At 46.0% G+C, this 16,020-nt stretch overlaps 1 protein-coding gene across 2 annotated transcripts in view; it reads left to right on the top strand.

Annotated features, from left to right (window-relative positions):
- Window positions 1-3,196: 3,196 nt before the first annotated feature.
- Window positions 3,197-16,020, top strand: part of LOC129863330 (disks large homolog 4-like) — a gene marked incomplete at its 3' end in the record, with an annotated part of 135,506 nt that continues 122,682 nt past the window's right edge. The window contains 1 exon segment of one of the 2 annotated variants that reach the window (XM_055935226.1): window positions 3,197-3,792. Coding sequence is in view for 1 of the 2 variants with exons in the window: in XM_055935227.1 (XP_055791202.1) it covers window positions 3,763-3,792 (30 nt within the window). 2 annotated transcript variants of the gene reach the window in all.

Here is a 16,020-nt window from a genome sequence, read left to right as displayed (position 1 = left end):
ATCAGATGACAGTCCTATAACATCGGGTTCTACATACACTTATGTTTTGTTCAAAAATGTGCATATTTAGAGCTGAAATCAGTGGTTATACATTGTGCTAACGTAGCATCTTTTTCCCAGAATGTGCAGATATTTTTATGGCACTCAACTATTCTGACCAAATAACTATACATAAACGTTACTAAAAAATACATGTTGTATAGGAAATGATAGATACACTAGTTCTTAATGCAATCGCCGTGTTAGAATTCTAAAAATAACTTCGCGGCATCCAGCTTAGGTATAGCGAGAGAGTACCCAAAATCTGGGCGCAAACGACTATTTCACATGTTCGACAGATATATGAAATAGCATCATAAAATGGGTTCTACTTTTGATGATCTTTCATCAGAATGTTGTACAAGGGGTCCTTTGTCGGGAACAATCGTTGTTTGGATTTAGAATGTCCTCTTCTCCAGTCAATTAGCATGGAAAGCTAGCAAAGTAGCGCAAAGCTCTCCTTCCTGAAAAAATGCACACAACGCAACACGCCTAACGTCCCAAATAAATTTCAATAATCTAATAAAACTATATTGAAAAAACATACTTTACGATGATATTGTCACATGTATCAAATAAAATCAAAGCCGGAGATATTAGTCGTCTATAACGACAGCTTATCAGAAGGCAAAACCAGGTCCCTTCACACGCTCTCCAGAAAACAGGAAACTGGTGACACGTCATGCCGAGAGCTTTTATTCGACCCCAGATCAAGTTATACACTCCATTTCTTCTCTCACTGCCTGTCGACATCTAGTGGAAGACGTATGAAGTGCATGTATTCTAATAAATATCAAGGACATTTATAGGCAGGCCCTAGAACAGAGCATCGATTTCAGATTTTCCACTTCCTGTCAGGAAGTATGCTGCAAAATGAGTTCTGTTTTACTCACAGATATAATTCAAACGGTTTTAGAAACTAGAGAGTGTTTTCTATCCAATAGTAATAATAATATGCACATTGTACGAGCAAGAATTGAGTACGAGGCCGTTTGAAATGGGCACCTTTTTTCCGGCTACACAATACTGCCCCTGCAGCCCAAACAGGTTAAATACACTTAGGTTGGTGTCATTAAAACTCGTTCTTCAACCACTCCACACATTTCTTGTTAACAAACTATAGTTTTGGCAAGTCGGTTAGGACATCTTCTTTGCGCATGACACAAGTAATTTTTCCAACAATTGTTCACAGACTAATTATTAAACTTATCATTCAATATATCACAATTCCAGTGGGTCAGAAGTTTACATACACTAAGTTCACTGTGCCTTTAAACAGCTTGGAAAATTCCAGAAAATTATGTCATGGTTTTCGAAGCTTCTGATAGGCTAGTTGACATAATTTGAGTCAATTGGAGGTGTACCTATGGATGTATTACAAGGCCTACCTTCAAACTCAGGGGAGCAATTTCCAAATGCCTGAAGGTACCACGTTCATCTGTACAAACAATTTGTACAAACAATAGTACGCAAGTATAAACAGCATGGGACCACTCAGCCATCATACCGCTCAGGAAGGAGACATGTTCTGTCTCGTAGAGAGGAACGTATTTTGGTGCGCAAGTGCAAATCAATCCCAGAACAACAGCAAAGGACCTTATGAAGATTCTGGAGGAAACTGGTACAAAAGTATCAAAAGTAAAGTCACTGCTCAAAAACCGCCGTCAAAAAGCCAGACTACGGTTTGCAACTGCACCTGGGGACAAAGATCGCACTTTTTGGAGAAATGTCCTCTGGTCTGATGAAACAAAAATAGAACTGTTTGGCTATAATGACCATCGTTATGTTTGGAGGAAAAAGGGGGGATGCTTGCAAGCCAAAGAACACCATCCCAACCATGAAGCACGGGGGTGGCAGCATCATGTTGTGGGGGTGCTTTGCTGCAGGAGGGACTGGTGCACTTCACAAAATAGATAGCTTCATGAGGATGGAAAATTATGTGGATATATTGAAGCAACATCTCAAGACATCAGTCAGGAAGATAAAAAAAAACTGAGTTCAAATGTATTTGGCCAAGGTGTTTTTTAAACTTCCGATTTCACCTGTATGTGTGTGTTCATAATTTAGAATGGCATTATTGCTGCACCATTGCTCCTGCATTGTGGGGAGCTGGCAGAGGGGAGGGGGGTTATGCTGCCTTTTGTACAATTACCAAGCTGAGGGTGCAAAGATCTTGGCCATGTCGCAGTTGTAAATGAGAACTTGTTCTCAACTAGCCTACCTGGTTAAATAAAGGTGAAATAAAAATAAAATAAAAAAAGACACGAAGCACACATTTCCCCGTAAACCAGGCTTTAGTGGTGCGGTCTGTACTCTTAAAGGCAAAGTGTACCCCTAAGATGCACACATGATTCTATTAATTTTACTGCAATGCATTTGAACAAAGGTTCCAGTCCAAATTCACTGCATTGACATTACTCAATCATAGAAGGAACACCCCCAGCTAACTGTAGAAACATATAGTCACACAGAGAAATATGAGAATGGCATGGCTTTATACCCAAAACACCCTCCATGTATGCTTCTTAATTTTTAACTTAAAATCCTTATACACACTCTCTCTCTCTCTCTCTCTCTCTCTCTCTCTCTCTCTCTCTCTCTCTCTCTCTCTCTCTCTCTCTCTCTCTCTCTCTCTCTCTCTCTCTCTCTCTCTCTCTCTCTCTCTCTCTCTCTCTCTCTCTCTCTCTCTCTCTCACACACACACACACACACACACACACACACACACACACACACACACACACACACACACACCACACACACACACACACACACACACACACACACACACACACACACACACACACACACACACACACACTCAGTGAAGACGCACATACAACCATTCACACAGACCCCAGCACCACGGCAACGGCTACATGATAACAACAACCCTTCCTATTGCCATGGCAACAATTGCACCATTGCTAAGGCAACAGCTGCAGAGCACCACAACAAGCAGAAAACCCTTCACGCTTTTTCACCTTCTGTCATGGTTTCCTCTAGTTTATGTTCGGGTTGTTTTTGTCACTCTGATTGTTGTATGCGTTTCCATTTTCTGTGATGCATATGTAATTCTCTCTCCCCCTCTACACATTTTATTTCAGTCTAATTCCTTCTGTTTTCACATACACACCACATACACTGACTCTCTCTTTCTTCTTCGCTGTCCCCTCCCTCGGCTCTTCCTCTCCATCCTCTGCTGTTTCGCTGTCTAATCCTCTCTCTCTTTCTCTCTCTCTCGCTTTCTCTTGCAGAGCGAAACTCCCCTTTTTCCCATACCACCTCTCCTTTCTACTTCCTTCCCCCTCTGTCCATTTCCTTTCATATTCATCCCTGCTTCTCCTCTTCCTCTCTTCCTCTTCTCCTCTTATAGAAGAGTTCCCCCTCTCCCTCCCCCTCTCTCTCTCTCCCTCTCCCTCTCCCTCATACAGATTCGGAGCCCACCCTCTCTCGCTTTCTTTCTTTCTCTCTCTTGCTCTTTCTCTCTCTTTCCCTGTGTCCCTCCCCTTCCCTCTTTACGTTTCCCCCTCCCTCCATCCTCTCTTTCCCTCGCTGGTTCAGTAAGTAAAGAAAGAGATACACGGAAGCAAAGAAAAGGGGGAAAGGCAGGACGAGAGAGAGCAGGAGTGGGGCAGGCTGGGGCGAGGGGTGTGGGGTCTCAGCCCTCTGTTGTGGGGGGTGGGGGGTTGAGATACACCCCACCTGTTTGTTCTCACTACCATGGACTGCCTCTGCATTGTGACTACAAAGGTAAGCTGATCCGCCGTTGCTTCCACTGAGAGAGAGCGAGAGAGAGAGAGCGAGAGAGAGAGAGAGCGAGAGAGAGAGAGAGAGAGAGAGAGAGAGAGAGAGAGAGAGAGAGAGAGAGAGAGAGAGAGAGAGAGAGAGAGGGAGAGAGGGGGAGAGAGGGGGAGAGAGAGAGAGAGAGAGAGAGAGAGAGAGAGAGAGAGAGAGAGAGAGAGAGAGAGAGAGAGAGGGTAATCACCTCCTCGTGTTATCTGCTTTGTCTCATCCTTTCTTTGTGTCTGGGTTAAACGGTAAATGTAACAGGGCAGCATGTCTTTGCAAAGATAGGATATTTGATCATTATTTCTCCCCTGTTAGCTCTTTGTGGTCTTTTGGCTACTTATATAGGGGTGGCAAGTAGCCTAGTGGTTAGAGCATTGGGCCGGGAACCGAAAGGTTGATAGATCGAATCTCTGAGCTGACAAGGTAAAAATTCTGCCCCTGAACAAGGCAGTTAACCCACTGTTCCTAGGCCGTCATTATAAATAAGAATTTGTCCTTATCTGACCAGTTAAATAAATATATTTTTCTTGAGAGTGGACTGCACTGGCTGAGAGTGTTAGTGTGTTAGTAGCATTGTCCCTGTCTTTCTCTATATTTCTGTTTCTCCCACTCTCTTTCTTTCCCCCATATCCCTCTCTGTGTGAGGCTGTGTGAGTGTGCTAGCTAGCAGGGAGTGGGTTAACCTGCATGGCAGGATGCTGTAGGAGTGAGTGAGCTAGCGAATAGGCCTGAGGTTGGGGTGCTAAATCTATCATTCTGTCATGTTGGAAGGTCCAGGATGTCAGTAGATGGGACCAGGCCTGGGCACCCTGCATGCCTCAACCTCCTCATTTAGACACCCTCACTCTCACCTCAACCACTGCCATGGAGCTAGCTCACACACAAGCTGGGAGCTCCCACAGCCTCATACACACACATACACACACAAAGTGTGTGTTATACCACACACACGAGGCCAGTGACATGCTGGGGCTGACTGCTCCACACAGCCAGCCCCTGTCGTGAAATTGGCTCTCAGAGAGAGAGCGTTTATGGAATTCCATCCAAGCCCTGTCTCTCAACTATTCAGCCTGCTCCCAGTCCCAGGCTCTCACCGTTCCCCTCCTCTCCTTTCCTCTCCGCTACTCTCCTCTTCTCTCTCCTGTCCCCTCTTCTGCCCTCCTCCCCTCTCCCTTACTCTCCTCTTCTCTCCATTATTCTCCTCTTCTCTACCTACTCCCCCCTACCCGTCCCTTCTCTCCCCTACTCTCCTCTTCTCTCTCCTCTCCCATCCTCTGCCCTCCTCCCCCCTTCCTTACTCTCCATACTCTCCTTTTCTCTCCCCTACTCTCCTCTTCTCTCTCCTCTCCCATCCTCTGCCCTCCTCCCCCCTTCCTTACTCTCCATACTCTCCTTTTCTCTCCCCTACTCTCCTCTTCTCTCCCCTACTCTCCTCTTCTCTACCATACTCTCCTCTTCTCTCCCATACTCTCCTCTCCTCTTCTCTCCCCTACTCTCCTCTTCTCTCACATACTCTCATTTTCTCTCCCATACTCTCATTTTCTCTCGCCTACTCCCCTCTTCTCTCCCTGCTCTCCAATTCTCTTCCTATTCTCTCCCTACTCTCCTCTTCTCTCCCCTACTCTCCCCTTCTCTCTCCTGTCCCCTCCCCTGCCCCCCTCTCCTCCCCCCTACTCTCCTCTGCTCTCCCCTACTCTTTTCTCCCCTACTCTCTGCTTCTCTCCCCTACTCGCTCCTCTTCTCTCTCTACGTCTCCTCCTCTCCTCTCTCTCTCCCTTCTCTCCCTACTCTCCTCTCTCTCTCCCTACTCTCCTCTTCTCTCCCACTCTCCCTCTCTTCTCTCCCTACTCTCCTCTTCTCTCCCTATTCTCCTCTTCTCTCCCCTACTCTCCTATCTCCCCATACTCTTCCTCTTCTCTCCCTACTCTCTTCCTTCTCGCCCTACTCTCAATTCTACCCTACTCTCCTCTTCTCTCTTCTTTTCTCCCTATTCTCCTCTTCTCTCCCCTACTCTCCTCTTCTTTCCCCTACTCTCCTCTTCTCTCCCTACTCTCCTCTTCTCTCCAATACTCTTCCCTTTTCTCCCTACTCTCCTCTTCTCTCCCCTACCTTTCCCTTCTCGCCCTACTCTCACATTCTCCCCTACTCTCCCCTACCCTCCTCTTTTCTCCCTACTCTCCCCTTCTCTCCCTATTCTCCTCTTCTCTCCCCTACTCTCCTCTTCTCTTCCTTTCTCTCCCTACTCTCCTCTTCTCTCCCCTACTCTCCCCTTCTCTCCCCTACTCTTCACTTCTCTCCCCTACTCTTCCCTTCTCTCCCCTACTCTACTCTTCTCTCCCTACTCTCCCCTTCTCTACCCTACTCTTCCCTTCTCTCCCTACTCTCCCCTACTCACCCCTACTCTCCCCTTCTCTCCCCTACTCTCCTCTTCTCTCCCTACTCTCCCTTCTCTACCCTACTCTTCCCTTCTCTCCCTACTCTCCCCTACTCACCCCTACTCTCCCCTTCTCTCCCCTACTCTCCTCTTCTCTCCCTACTCTCCCCTTCTCTACCCTACTCTTCCCTTCTCTCCCTACTCTCCCCTACTCACCCCTACTCTCCTCTTCTCTCCCTACTCTCCTCTTCTCTCCCCTACTCTCCTTTTCTCTCCCACACTCTCCTCTTCTCTCCCTACTCTCCTCTTCTCTCCCATACTCTCCTTTTCTCTCCCCTACTCTCCTCTTCTCTCCCCTACTCTCCTCTTCTCTCCCTACTCTCCTCTTCTCTCCCATACTCTCATCTTCTCTCCCTACTCTCCCCCTCTCTCCCCTACTCTCCTCTTCTCTCCCCTACTCTCGTCTTCTCTCCCCTACTCTCCTCTTCTCTCCCCTACTCTCGTCTTCTCTCCCTACTCTCCTCTTCTCTCCCCTACTCTCGTCTTCTCTCCCCTACTCTCCTCTTCTCTCCCCTACTCTCCTCTTCTCTCCCCTACTCTCTTCTTCTCTCCCTACTCTCCTTTTCTCTCCCATACTCTCCTCTTCTCTCCCTACTCTCCCCTTCTCTCCCCTACTCTCCTCTTCTCTCCCCTACTCTCGTCTTCTCTCCCCTACTCTCCTCTTATCTCCCCTACTCTCCTCTTCTCTCCCCTACTCTCTTCTTCTCTCCCTACTCTACTCTTCTCTCCCATACTCTCCTTTTCTCTCCCATACTCTCCTCTTCTCTCCCCTACTCTCCTCTTCTCTCCCTACTCTCCTCTTCTCTCCCATACTCTCCTTTTCTCTCCCATACTCTCCTCTTCTCTCCCTACTCTCCCCTTCTCTCCCATACTCTCTTCTTCTCTCCCCTACTCTACTTTTCTCTCGCCTATCTCCTCTTCTCTCCCGGCTCTCCAATTCTCTCCCTATTCTCTCCCTACTCTCCTCTTCTCTCCCCTACTCTCCTCTTCTCTCTCCTGTCCCCTCCTCTGCCCCCTCTCCTCTCCCCTACTCTCCTCTGCTCTCCCCTACTCTTTTCTCCCCTACTCTCTGCTTCTCTCCCCTACTCTCCTCTTCTCTCTCCTGTCCCCTCCTCTCCTCTTCTCTCCCCTTCTCTCCCTACTCTCCTCTTCTCTCCCTACTCTCCTCTTCTCTCCCACACTCTCCCTTTATCTCCCCTACTCTCCTCTTCTCTCCCTATTCTCCTCTTCTCTCCCCTACTCTCCTATTCTCCCCATACTCTCCTCTTCTCTCCCCTACTCTTTCCTTCTCGCCCTACTCTCACATTCTACCCTACTCTCCTCTTCTCTCTTCTTTTCTCCCTATTCTCCTCTTCTCTCCCCTACTCTCCTCTTCTTTCCCCTACTCTCCTCTTCTCTCCCTACTCTCCTCTTCTCTCCAATACTCTTCCCTTTTCTCCCTACTCTCCTCTTCTCTCCCCTACCTTTCCCTTCTCGCCCTACTCTCACATTCTCCCCTACTCTCCCCTACCCTCCTCTTTTCTCCCTACTCTCCCCTTCTCTCCCCTACTCTCCTCTTCTCTCCCCTACTCTCCTCTTCTCTTCCTTTCTCTCCCTACTCTCCTCTTCTCTCCCCTACTCTCCCCTTCTCTCCCCTACTCTTCACTTCTCTCCCCTACTCTTCCCTTCTCTCCCCTACTCTACTCTTCTCTCCCTACTCTCCCCTTCTCTACCCTACTCTTCCCTTCTCTCCCTACTCTCCCCTACTCACCCCTACTCTCCCCTTCTCTCCCCTACTCTCCTCTTCTCTCCCTACTCTCCCCTTCTCTACCCTACTCTTCCCTTCTCTCCCTACTCTCCCCTACTCACCCCTACTCTCCCCTTCTCTCCCATACTCTCCTCTTCTCTCTCCTGTCCCCTCCTCTGCCCTCCTCCCCTTTCCCTTACTCTCCTCTTCTCTCCCCTACTATCCTCTTCTCTACCCTACTCTCCTCTTCTCTCCCCTACTCTTCCATTCTCTCCCCTAATGTCCTCTTCACTCCCCTACTCTCCCCTTCTCTCCCCTACTCTCCTCTTCTCTCCCTACTCTCCCCTTCTCTCCCTACTCTCCCCTTCTCTCCCCTACTCTTCCCTTCTCTCCCCTACTCTCCTCTCCCCTACTCTCCTCTCCCCTACTCTCCTCTTCTCTTCTCTCCCCTACTCTCCTTTCCTCTTCTCTCCCGTCCTCTCCTCTCCTCTTCTCTCCCATCCTCTCCCATTCTCTCCACTCCTCTCCCCTCCTCTCCTCTTCTCCCTAATCCCCTCTTCCCTCCCTACTCTCCTCTCCTCTTCTCTCCCGTCCTCTCCTCTTCTCTTCTCTTCACTCCCCTCCTCTCCTCTTCTCCATAATCTCCTCTTCCCTCCTCTCCCCTCCTCTCCTCTTCTCTCCCTAATCTCCTCTTCCCTCCCTACTCTCCCCTTCTCTCCCCTACTCTTCCCTTCTCTGCCTACTCTCCTCTTCTCTCCATACTCTCCCCTTCTCTCCCCTTCTCGCCCTACTCTCCCCTTATCTCCTCTCTTCTTCTCTCCCTACTCTCCCCTTCTCTCCCCTACTCTCCCTACTCTCCCCTACTCTCCCTACTCTCCCCTACTCCCCTCTTCTCTCCCCTACTCTCCTATTCTCTCCCTACTCTCCTCTTCTCTCCCTACTCTCATCTTCTTTCCCCTACTCTCCCCTTCTCTCCCCTACTCTCCCTACTCTCCCCTACTCTCCCTACTCTCCCCTACTCCCCTCTTCTCTCCCCTACTCTCCTATTCTCTCCCTACTCTCCTCTTCTCTCCCTACTCTCCCTACTCTCCCCTACTCTCCCTACTCTCCCCTACTCCCCTCTTCTCTCCCCTACTCTCCTATTCTCTCCCTACTCTCCTCTTCTCTCCCTACTCTCATCTTCTCTCCCCTACTCTCCTCTTCTCTCCTCTTCTCTCCCTACTCTCCTCTTCTCTTCTCTCCCCTACTCTCCTCTCCTCTTCTCTCCCGTCCTCTCCTCTTCTCTTCTCTCCCCTCCTCTTCTCTCCCCTCCTCTCCCCTCCTCTCCTCTTCCTACTCTCCCCTTCTCTCCCTACTCACCCCTACTCTCCCCTTCTCTCCCCTACTCTCCCCTTCTCTCCCTACTCTCCCCTTCTCTCCTTACTCTCCCCTTCTCTCCCCTACTCTCCCTACTCTCCCCTCTTCTCTCCCCTACCCTCCCCTTCTCTCTCCTGTCCACTCCTCTGCCCTCCTCCCCTCTCCCTTACTCTTCTCTTCTCTCCCCTACTCTACTCTTCTCTCCCTACTCTCCTCTTCTCTCCCCTACTCTCCCCTTCTCTCCCCTACTCTCCCCTTCTCTCCCTACTCTCCCCTTCACTCCCTACTCTCCCCTCTTCTCTCCCCTCCCCTCCCCTTCTCTCTCCTGTCCACTCCTCTGCCCTCCTCCCCTCTCCCTTACTCTTCTCTTCTCTCCCTTACTCTCCTCTTCTCTCCCTACTCTTCTCTTCTCTCTCCTACCCTCCTCTTCTCTCCCGACTCTCCTCTTCTCTCCCCTACTCTTCCCTTCTTTCCCTTACTCTTCCCTTCTCTCCCCTACTCTTCCCTTCTCTCCCCTACTCTTCCCTTCTCTCCCCTACTCTTCCCTTCTCTCTCCTACTCTTCCCTTCTCCCCCTACTCTTCTCTTCTCTCCTCTACTCTTCCCTTCTTTCCCTTACTCTTCCCTTCTCTCCCCTACTCTTCCCTTCTCTCCCCTACTCTTCCCTTCTCTCCCCTACTCTTCCCTTCTCTCTCCTACTCTTCCCTTCTCTCCCCTACTCTTCCCTTCTCTCCCCTACTCTTCCCTTCTTTCCCTTACTCTTCCCTTCTCTCCCCTACTCTTCCCTTCTCTCCCTTACTCTTCCCTTCTCTCTCCTACTCTTCCCTTCTCCCCCTACTCTTCTCTTCTCTCCTCTACTCTCCTATTCTCTCCTCTACTCTCATCTTCTCTCCCCTCCTCTCCTCTTCTCTCCCCTACTATTCTCTACCCCACTCTCTTCTCTCCCCTACTCTCCTCTTTTCTCTCCTTTTCTCTTCTCCCCCCTCCTCTCCTCTACTCCCTGCTCCTCTCCCCTCCTTTCCCCTACTCTCCCCCCTCCACTCTCCTCTCCTCCCTCTACTCTCATATCTCCTCCTCTCCTCTCGTCGAGAATCCTGGTGGGTTTTCACACACACTTACACACACACAAACATACACACAATCACTGTCACAAACACTCAAACAGCCTAGCAGCTGCTCCTGCATGCTGGCTGTGGGAGTGTGTGTGAACCATGCTAATACAAGGACTGTGGGACAGATGAGAGGTATCTCATGCACACACTGGATGAACTTGGACAGGCTCTTGTAGTTTTGTTATGGGAAATGTGGTCCAGTATTTGCTCTCTGTATGTAGGAACTCTCACCACTAGCCCGAACGCAGTTTTATTTATAGAAGGGGAAAGAATGCTTGGTTGGCTCAGTTTTTCATAAATCATTGCTTGTTTAGACACGTAAAATCTGATGTTTATGTGTCTGTCTGTCTGTCTGTCTGTCTGTCTGTCTGTCTGTCTGTCTGTCTCTGTGTTTACGGTTGACAAAGCATGCATCTCACTATATCAGACATTCTGTATCATTAAGCAGAAGTTTCCAATGAATGGCGTTCTGTAGCTATGCCTATATGGCTTACAGCCTTCCCAGGGCTCCGTGGGTAGCTTTAAGGTGTATTAATGCAGGCTGAGATCTATTTAAACTGCAGAGCAGAGACAAGCTTAACTAGCTCAATTAAAGAGCAGATATACGTATATATATATGGAGAGAGAGAGACAGAGAGAGAGAGAGAACTCTTGCTGCCACCAGGCCTTCATTTAGATAATAATACAGGTACACCTGCTGTAACATCCAGCTCATCAGTCTCCCGTTATCTGTCCGGTGTATGATATCAACATACAGTAATACATCAGATAAACTCTATATAGGGTGTTTCATAAAGAATCTCAAAGTCGCTTTTAAAAAACAAACAAAAACCTATTCAGGGAGCAGGTAGTTGACTGGAGACGGTCTTCCACAGCTAGATGATGATGATGTCGTTCAGTAGCTTGAGTGGAAGTGGCGTCCAGTAGGTATACTGTCACCCTATAGTTTTGTCTTTTGACAGCTTAGCTTGATCATGTTTGTACCTGACTTCAATGAAAAAGCTTTGATTCAACATGAATCCAAAATGGCTGTGTGTTCCCTGCCCATTAAGCTGTATTCTGGCTCTGTGTTTGGTGCAATGGCGAAAGAGGAGGTCCATGCAGGCTTCCATAGGCATGCTCTTCTCTTTCATCCTACTCTCTCCTCATTTTGCTGCTTTACTCACTCATTATGTTTCCTCTGTTTTCTTTACTCACTCATTATGTTTCCTCTGTCCTCTTTACTCACTCATTATGTTTCCTCTGTCCTCTTTACTCACTCATTATGTTTCCTCTGTCCTCTTTACTCCCTCATTATGTTTCCTCTGTCCTCTATACTCACTCATTATGTTTCCTCTGTCGTCTATACTCACTCATTATGTTTCCTCTGTCCTCTATACTCACTCATTATGTTTCCTCTGTCCTCTTTACTCACTCATTATGTTTCCTCTGTCCTCTTTACTCACTCATTATGTTTCCTCTGTCCTCTTTACTCACTCATTATGTTTCCTCTGTCCTCTATACTCACTCATTATGTTTCCTCTGTCCTCTATACTCACTCATTATGTTTCCTCTGTCCTCTATACTCACTCATTATGTTTCCTCTGTCGTCTATACTCACTCATTATGTTTCCTCTGTCCTCTATACTCACTCATTATGTTTCCTCTGTCCTCTATACTCACTCATTATGTTTCCTCTGTCCTCTATACTCACTCATTATGTTTCCTCTGTCCTCTTTACTCACTCATTATGTTTCCTCTGTCGTCTATACTCACTCATTATGTTTCCTCTGTCCTCTTTACTCACTCATTATGTTTCCTCTGTCCTCTTTACTCACTCGTTATGTTTCCTCTGTCCTCTTTACTCACTCGTTATGTTTCCTCTGTCATCTATACTCACTCATTATGTTTCCTCTGTCCTCTATACTCACTCATTATGTTTCCTCTGTCCTCTATACTCACTCATTATGTTTCCTCTGTCCTCTTTACTCACTCATTATGTTTCCTCTGTCCTCTATACTCACTCATTATGTTTCCTCTGTCGTCTTTACTCACTCATTATGTTTCCTCTGTCCTCTATACTCACTCATTATGTTTCCTCTGTCCTCTATACTCACTCATTATGTTTCCTCTGTCCTCTATACTCACTCATTATGTTTCCTCTGTCCTCTTTACTCACTCATTATGTTTCCTCTGTCCTCTATACTCACTCATTATGTTTCCTCTGTCCTCTTTACTCACTCATTATGTTTCCTCTGTCGTCTATACTCACTCATTATGTTTCCTCTGTCCTCTTTACTCACTCATTATGTTTCCTCTGTCCTCTTTACTCACTCATTATGTTTCCTCTGTCCTCTTTACTCACTCGTTATGTTTCCTCTGTCATCTATACTCACTCATTATGTTTCCTCTGTCCTCTATACTCACTCATTATGTTTCCTCTGTCCTCTTTACTCACTCATTATGTTTCCTCTGTCCTCTTTACTCACTCATTATGTTTCCTCTGTCCTCTATACTCACTCATTATGTTTCCTCTGTCCTCTATACTCACTCATTATGTTTCCTCTGTCCTCTATACTCACTCATTATGTTTCCTCTGTCCTCTATACTCACTCATTATGTTTCCTCTGTCCTCTTTACTCACTCATTATGTTTCCTCTGTCGTCTATACTCACTCATTATGTTTCCTCTGTCCTCTTTACTCACTCATTATGTTTCCTCTGTCCTCTTTACTCACTCGTTATGTTTCCTCTGTCCTCTTTACTCACTCGTTATGTTTCCTCTGTCATCTATACTCACTCATTATGTTTCCTCTGTCCTCTATACTCACTCATTATGTTTCCTCTGTCCTCTATACTCACTCATTATGTTTCCTCTGTCCTCTTTACTCACTCATTATGTTTCCTCTGTCCTCTATACTCACTCATTATGTTTCCTCTGTCGTCTTTACTCACTCATTATGTTTCCTCTGTCCTCTATACTCACTCATTATGTTTCCTCTGTCCTCTATACTCACTCATTATGTTTCCTCTGTCCTCTATACTCACTCATTATGTTTCCTCTGTCCTCTTTACTCACTCATTATGTTTCCTCTGTCCTCTATACTCACTCATTATGTTTCCTCTGTCCTCTTTACTCACTCATTATGTTTCCTCTGTCGTCTATACTCACTCATTATGTTTCCTCTGTCCTCTTTACTCACTCATTATGTTTCCTCTGTCCTCTTTACTCACTCATTATGTTTCCTCTGTCCTCTTTACTCACTCGTTATGTTTCCTCTGTCATCTATACTCACTCATTATGTTTCCTCTGTCCTCTATACTCACTCATTATGTTTCCTCTGTCCTCTATACTCACTCATTATGTTTCCTCTGTCCTCTTTACTCACTCATTATGTTTCCTCTGTCCTCTATACTCACTCATTGTGTTTCCTCTGTCGTCTTTACTCACTCATTATGTTTCCTCTGTCCTCTATACTCACTCATTATGTTTCCTCTGTCCTCTATACTCACTCATTATGTTTCCTCTGTCCTCTTTACTCACTCATTATGTTTCCTCTGTCGTCTTTACTCACTCATTATGTTTCCTCTGTCCTCTATACTCACTCATTATGTTTCCTCTGTCCTCTTTACTCACTCATTATGTTTCCTCTGTCCTCTTTACTCACTCACTGTTTCGCCGGTCCTCTTTGCACACTATCACTCATGCTATTTATTCCTCCATACTACAATAGATGTTATTTACCGAATAAAACTAAGGCTAAAACATCCGCCCCAGTTTGAATATAATTATGCTGGCTAACAGGAGTTTCTTAAGATGTGCCATGAACAGTGATTGATGAATCCACTATGATAGAGCACAGTCGGTATCCATGGATATCTGACAACCTTGTTCCAGGATCACACATCTCTCAGAGCGAGAAAAAGCTTGGAGCTGGCAAGGGAAGGAAGGCCCTCTTTTGCCAAACATTCTGCGGCAGATGGCGGTCAATTTATAGAAGAGAAGCAAAATGAGTGTCTGGAGAAGCAAGTCTCTTTAATGGTATGTGATAAAGTATTTATGGTGCCTGGTGGTAGTGCAGGTGAGGAATTTGACAGCCAGGAGACATTGACATTAACCTTTAACTCTAATCCTTAAGAACAAAGGTCAACTAGAAGTGAAGGACTAGCTCTGAGTTACAGTAGGTCACTTCCTATACTGACCCCTAACCCCTAACCCTGTGGATGGCTCTCTGTCTCCTCTGCAGGACTAGCTTTCGTACTGTAGATGAAAGTGAGAAGAGCTCTCTTATGATTAATGCACTAACTATAAGTCGCTCTGGATAAGAGTGTCTGCTAAATGAATAAAAAAAACATTTTAAAAATCTAAATGCAGAAAAGAGGAAGTAAACATTAATTCTGTAAACCTTTTTCAGTCCCACTTTATATTGATGACAAAACATACACTACCGATCAAAAGGTTTTACAACACCTACTCATTCAAGGGTTTTTCTTAATTTTTACTATTTTCTACATTGTACAATAGTAGTGAAGACATCAAAACTATGAAATAACACATATGGAATCATGTAGGAACCCAAAAATAGTTAAACAAATCAAAATACACTACCATTCAAAAGTTTGGGGTCACTTAGAAATGTCATTGTTTTTGTTAAACAAACCAAAATATATTTTATATTTGAGATTCTTCAAAGTAGCCACCCTTTGCCTTGATGACAGCTTTGCACACTCTTGGCATTCCCTCAACAAGCTTCACCTGGAATGCTTTTCCAACAGTCTTGAAGGAGTTCCCACATATGCTGAGCACTTGTTGGCTGCTTTTCCTTCACTCTGTGGTTCGGCTCATCCCAAACCATCTCAATTTGGTTGAGGTCAGGGATTGTGGAGGCCAGGTCATCTGATGCAGAACTCCATCAAGGTCAAATAGCCCTTACACAGGCTGGAGGTGTGTTTTGGGTCATTGTCCTGTTGAGAAACAAATTATAGTACCACTAAGCCCAAACCAAATGGGATGGCGTATCGCTGCAGAAAGCAAAAGGGTTTTCTAATGATCAATTAGCCTTTTAAAATGATAAACTAGCTAACACAACGTGCCATTGGAACACAGGAGTGATGATTGCTGATAATGGCCCTCTGTACGCCGATTTAGATATTCCATTAAAAATCACCCGTTTCCAGTTCTAAAACTTTTGACTGGTAGTTTATATTTACAGTAATAGGTCATAATTACTGTAGTGAGTAAAGTATACTTACTATGAAGATACAGACTCTACAAAGCAGCTGTAATTGTACATTGAGGTTTGTGTGATTGCTCACAGAAATGTATTTTATACATGCTTTAGATTTGCAAACAAATTCATTGTGATTAAAACCTCGACTCACTTTAAAACTATCGTTTTTTAATATCACAGTTTGCAATTTCAAATATCTGAAATTGTGAAATGTCATACACCAGCCAACAATTGAGCCTGGATACGAGGTTAGAAATTCTGCAAGCCACAACCCACGAACAAGTACATACATAAGTGTTTTGTAAAACCATGTTATTGTGCAAGGTTTTAAGCATGCTGGTCAGTGTGAGAAG

The sequence above is a fragment of the Salvelinus fontinalis genome, chromosome 10 (genome assembly GCF_029448725.1).
Source record: "Salvelinus fontinalis isolate EN_2023a chromosome 10, ASM2944872v1, whole genome shotgun sequence".
NCBI classification, from domain to species: Eukaryota; Metazoa; Chordata; class Actinopteri; order Salmoniformes; family Salmonidae; genus Salvelinus; species Salvelinus fontinalis.
Note: the sequence above shows the minus strand (reverse complement) of the source record. Positions and strands in the feature narration are given on the sequence as shown.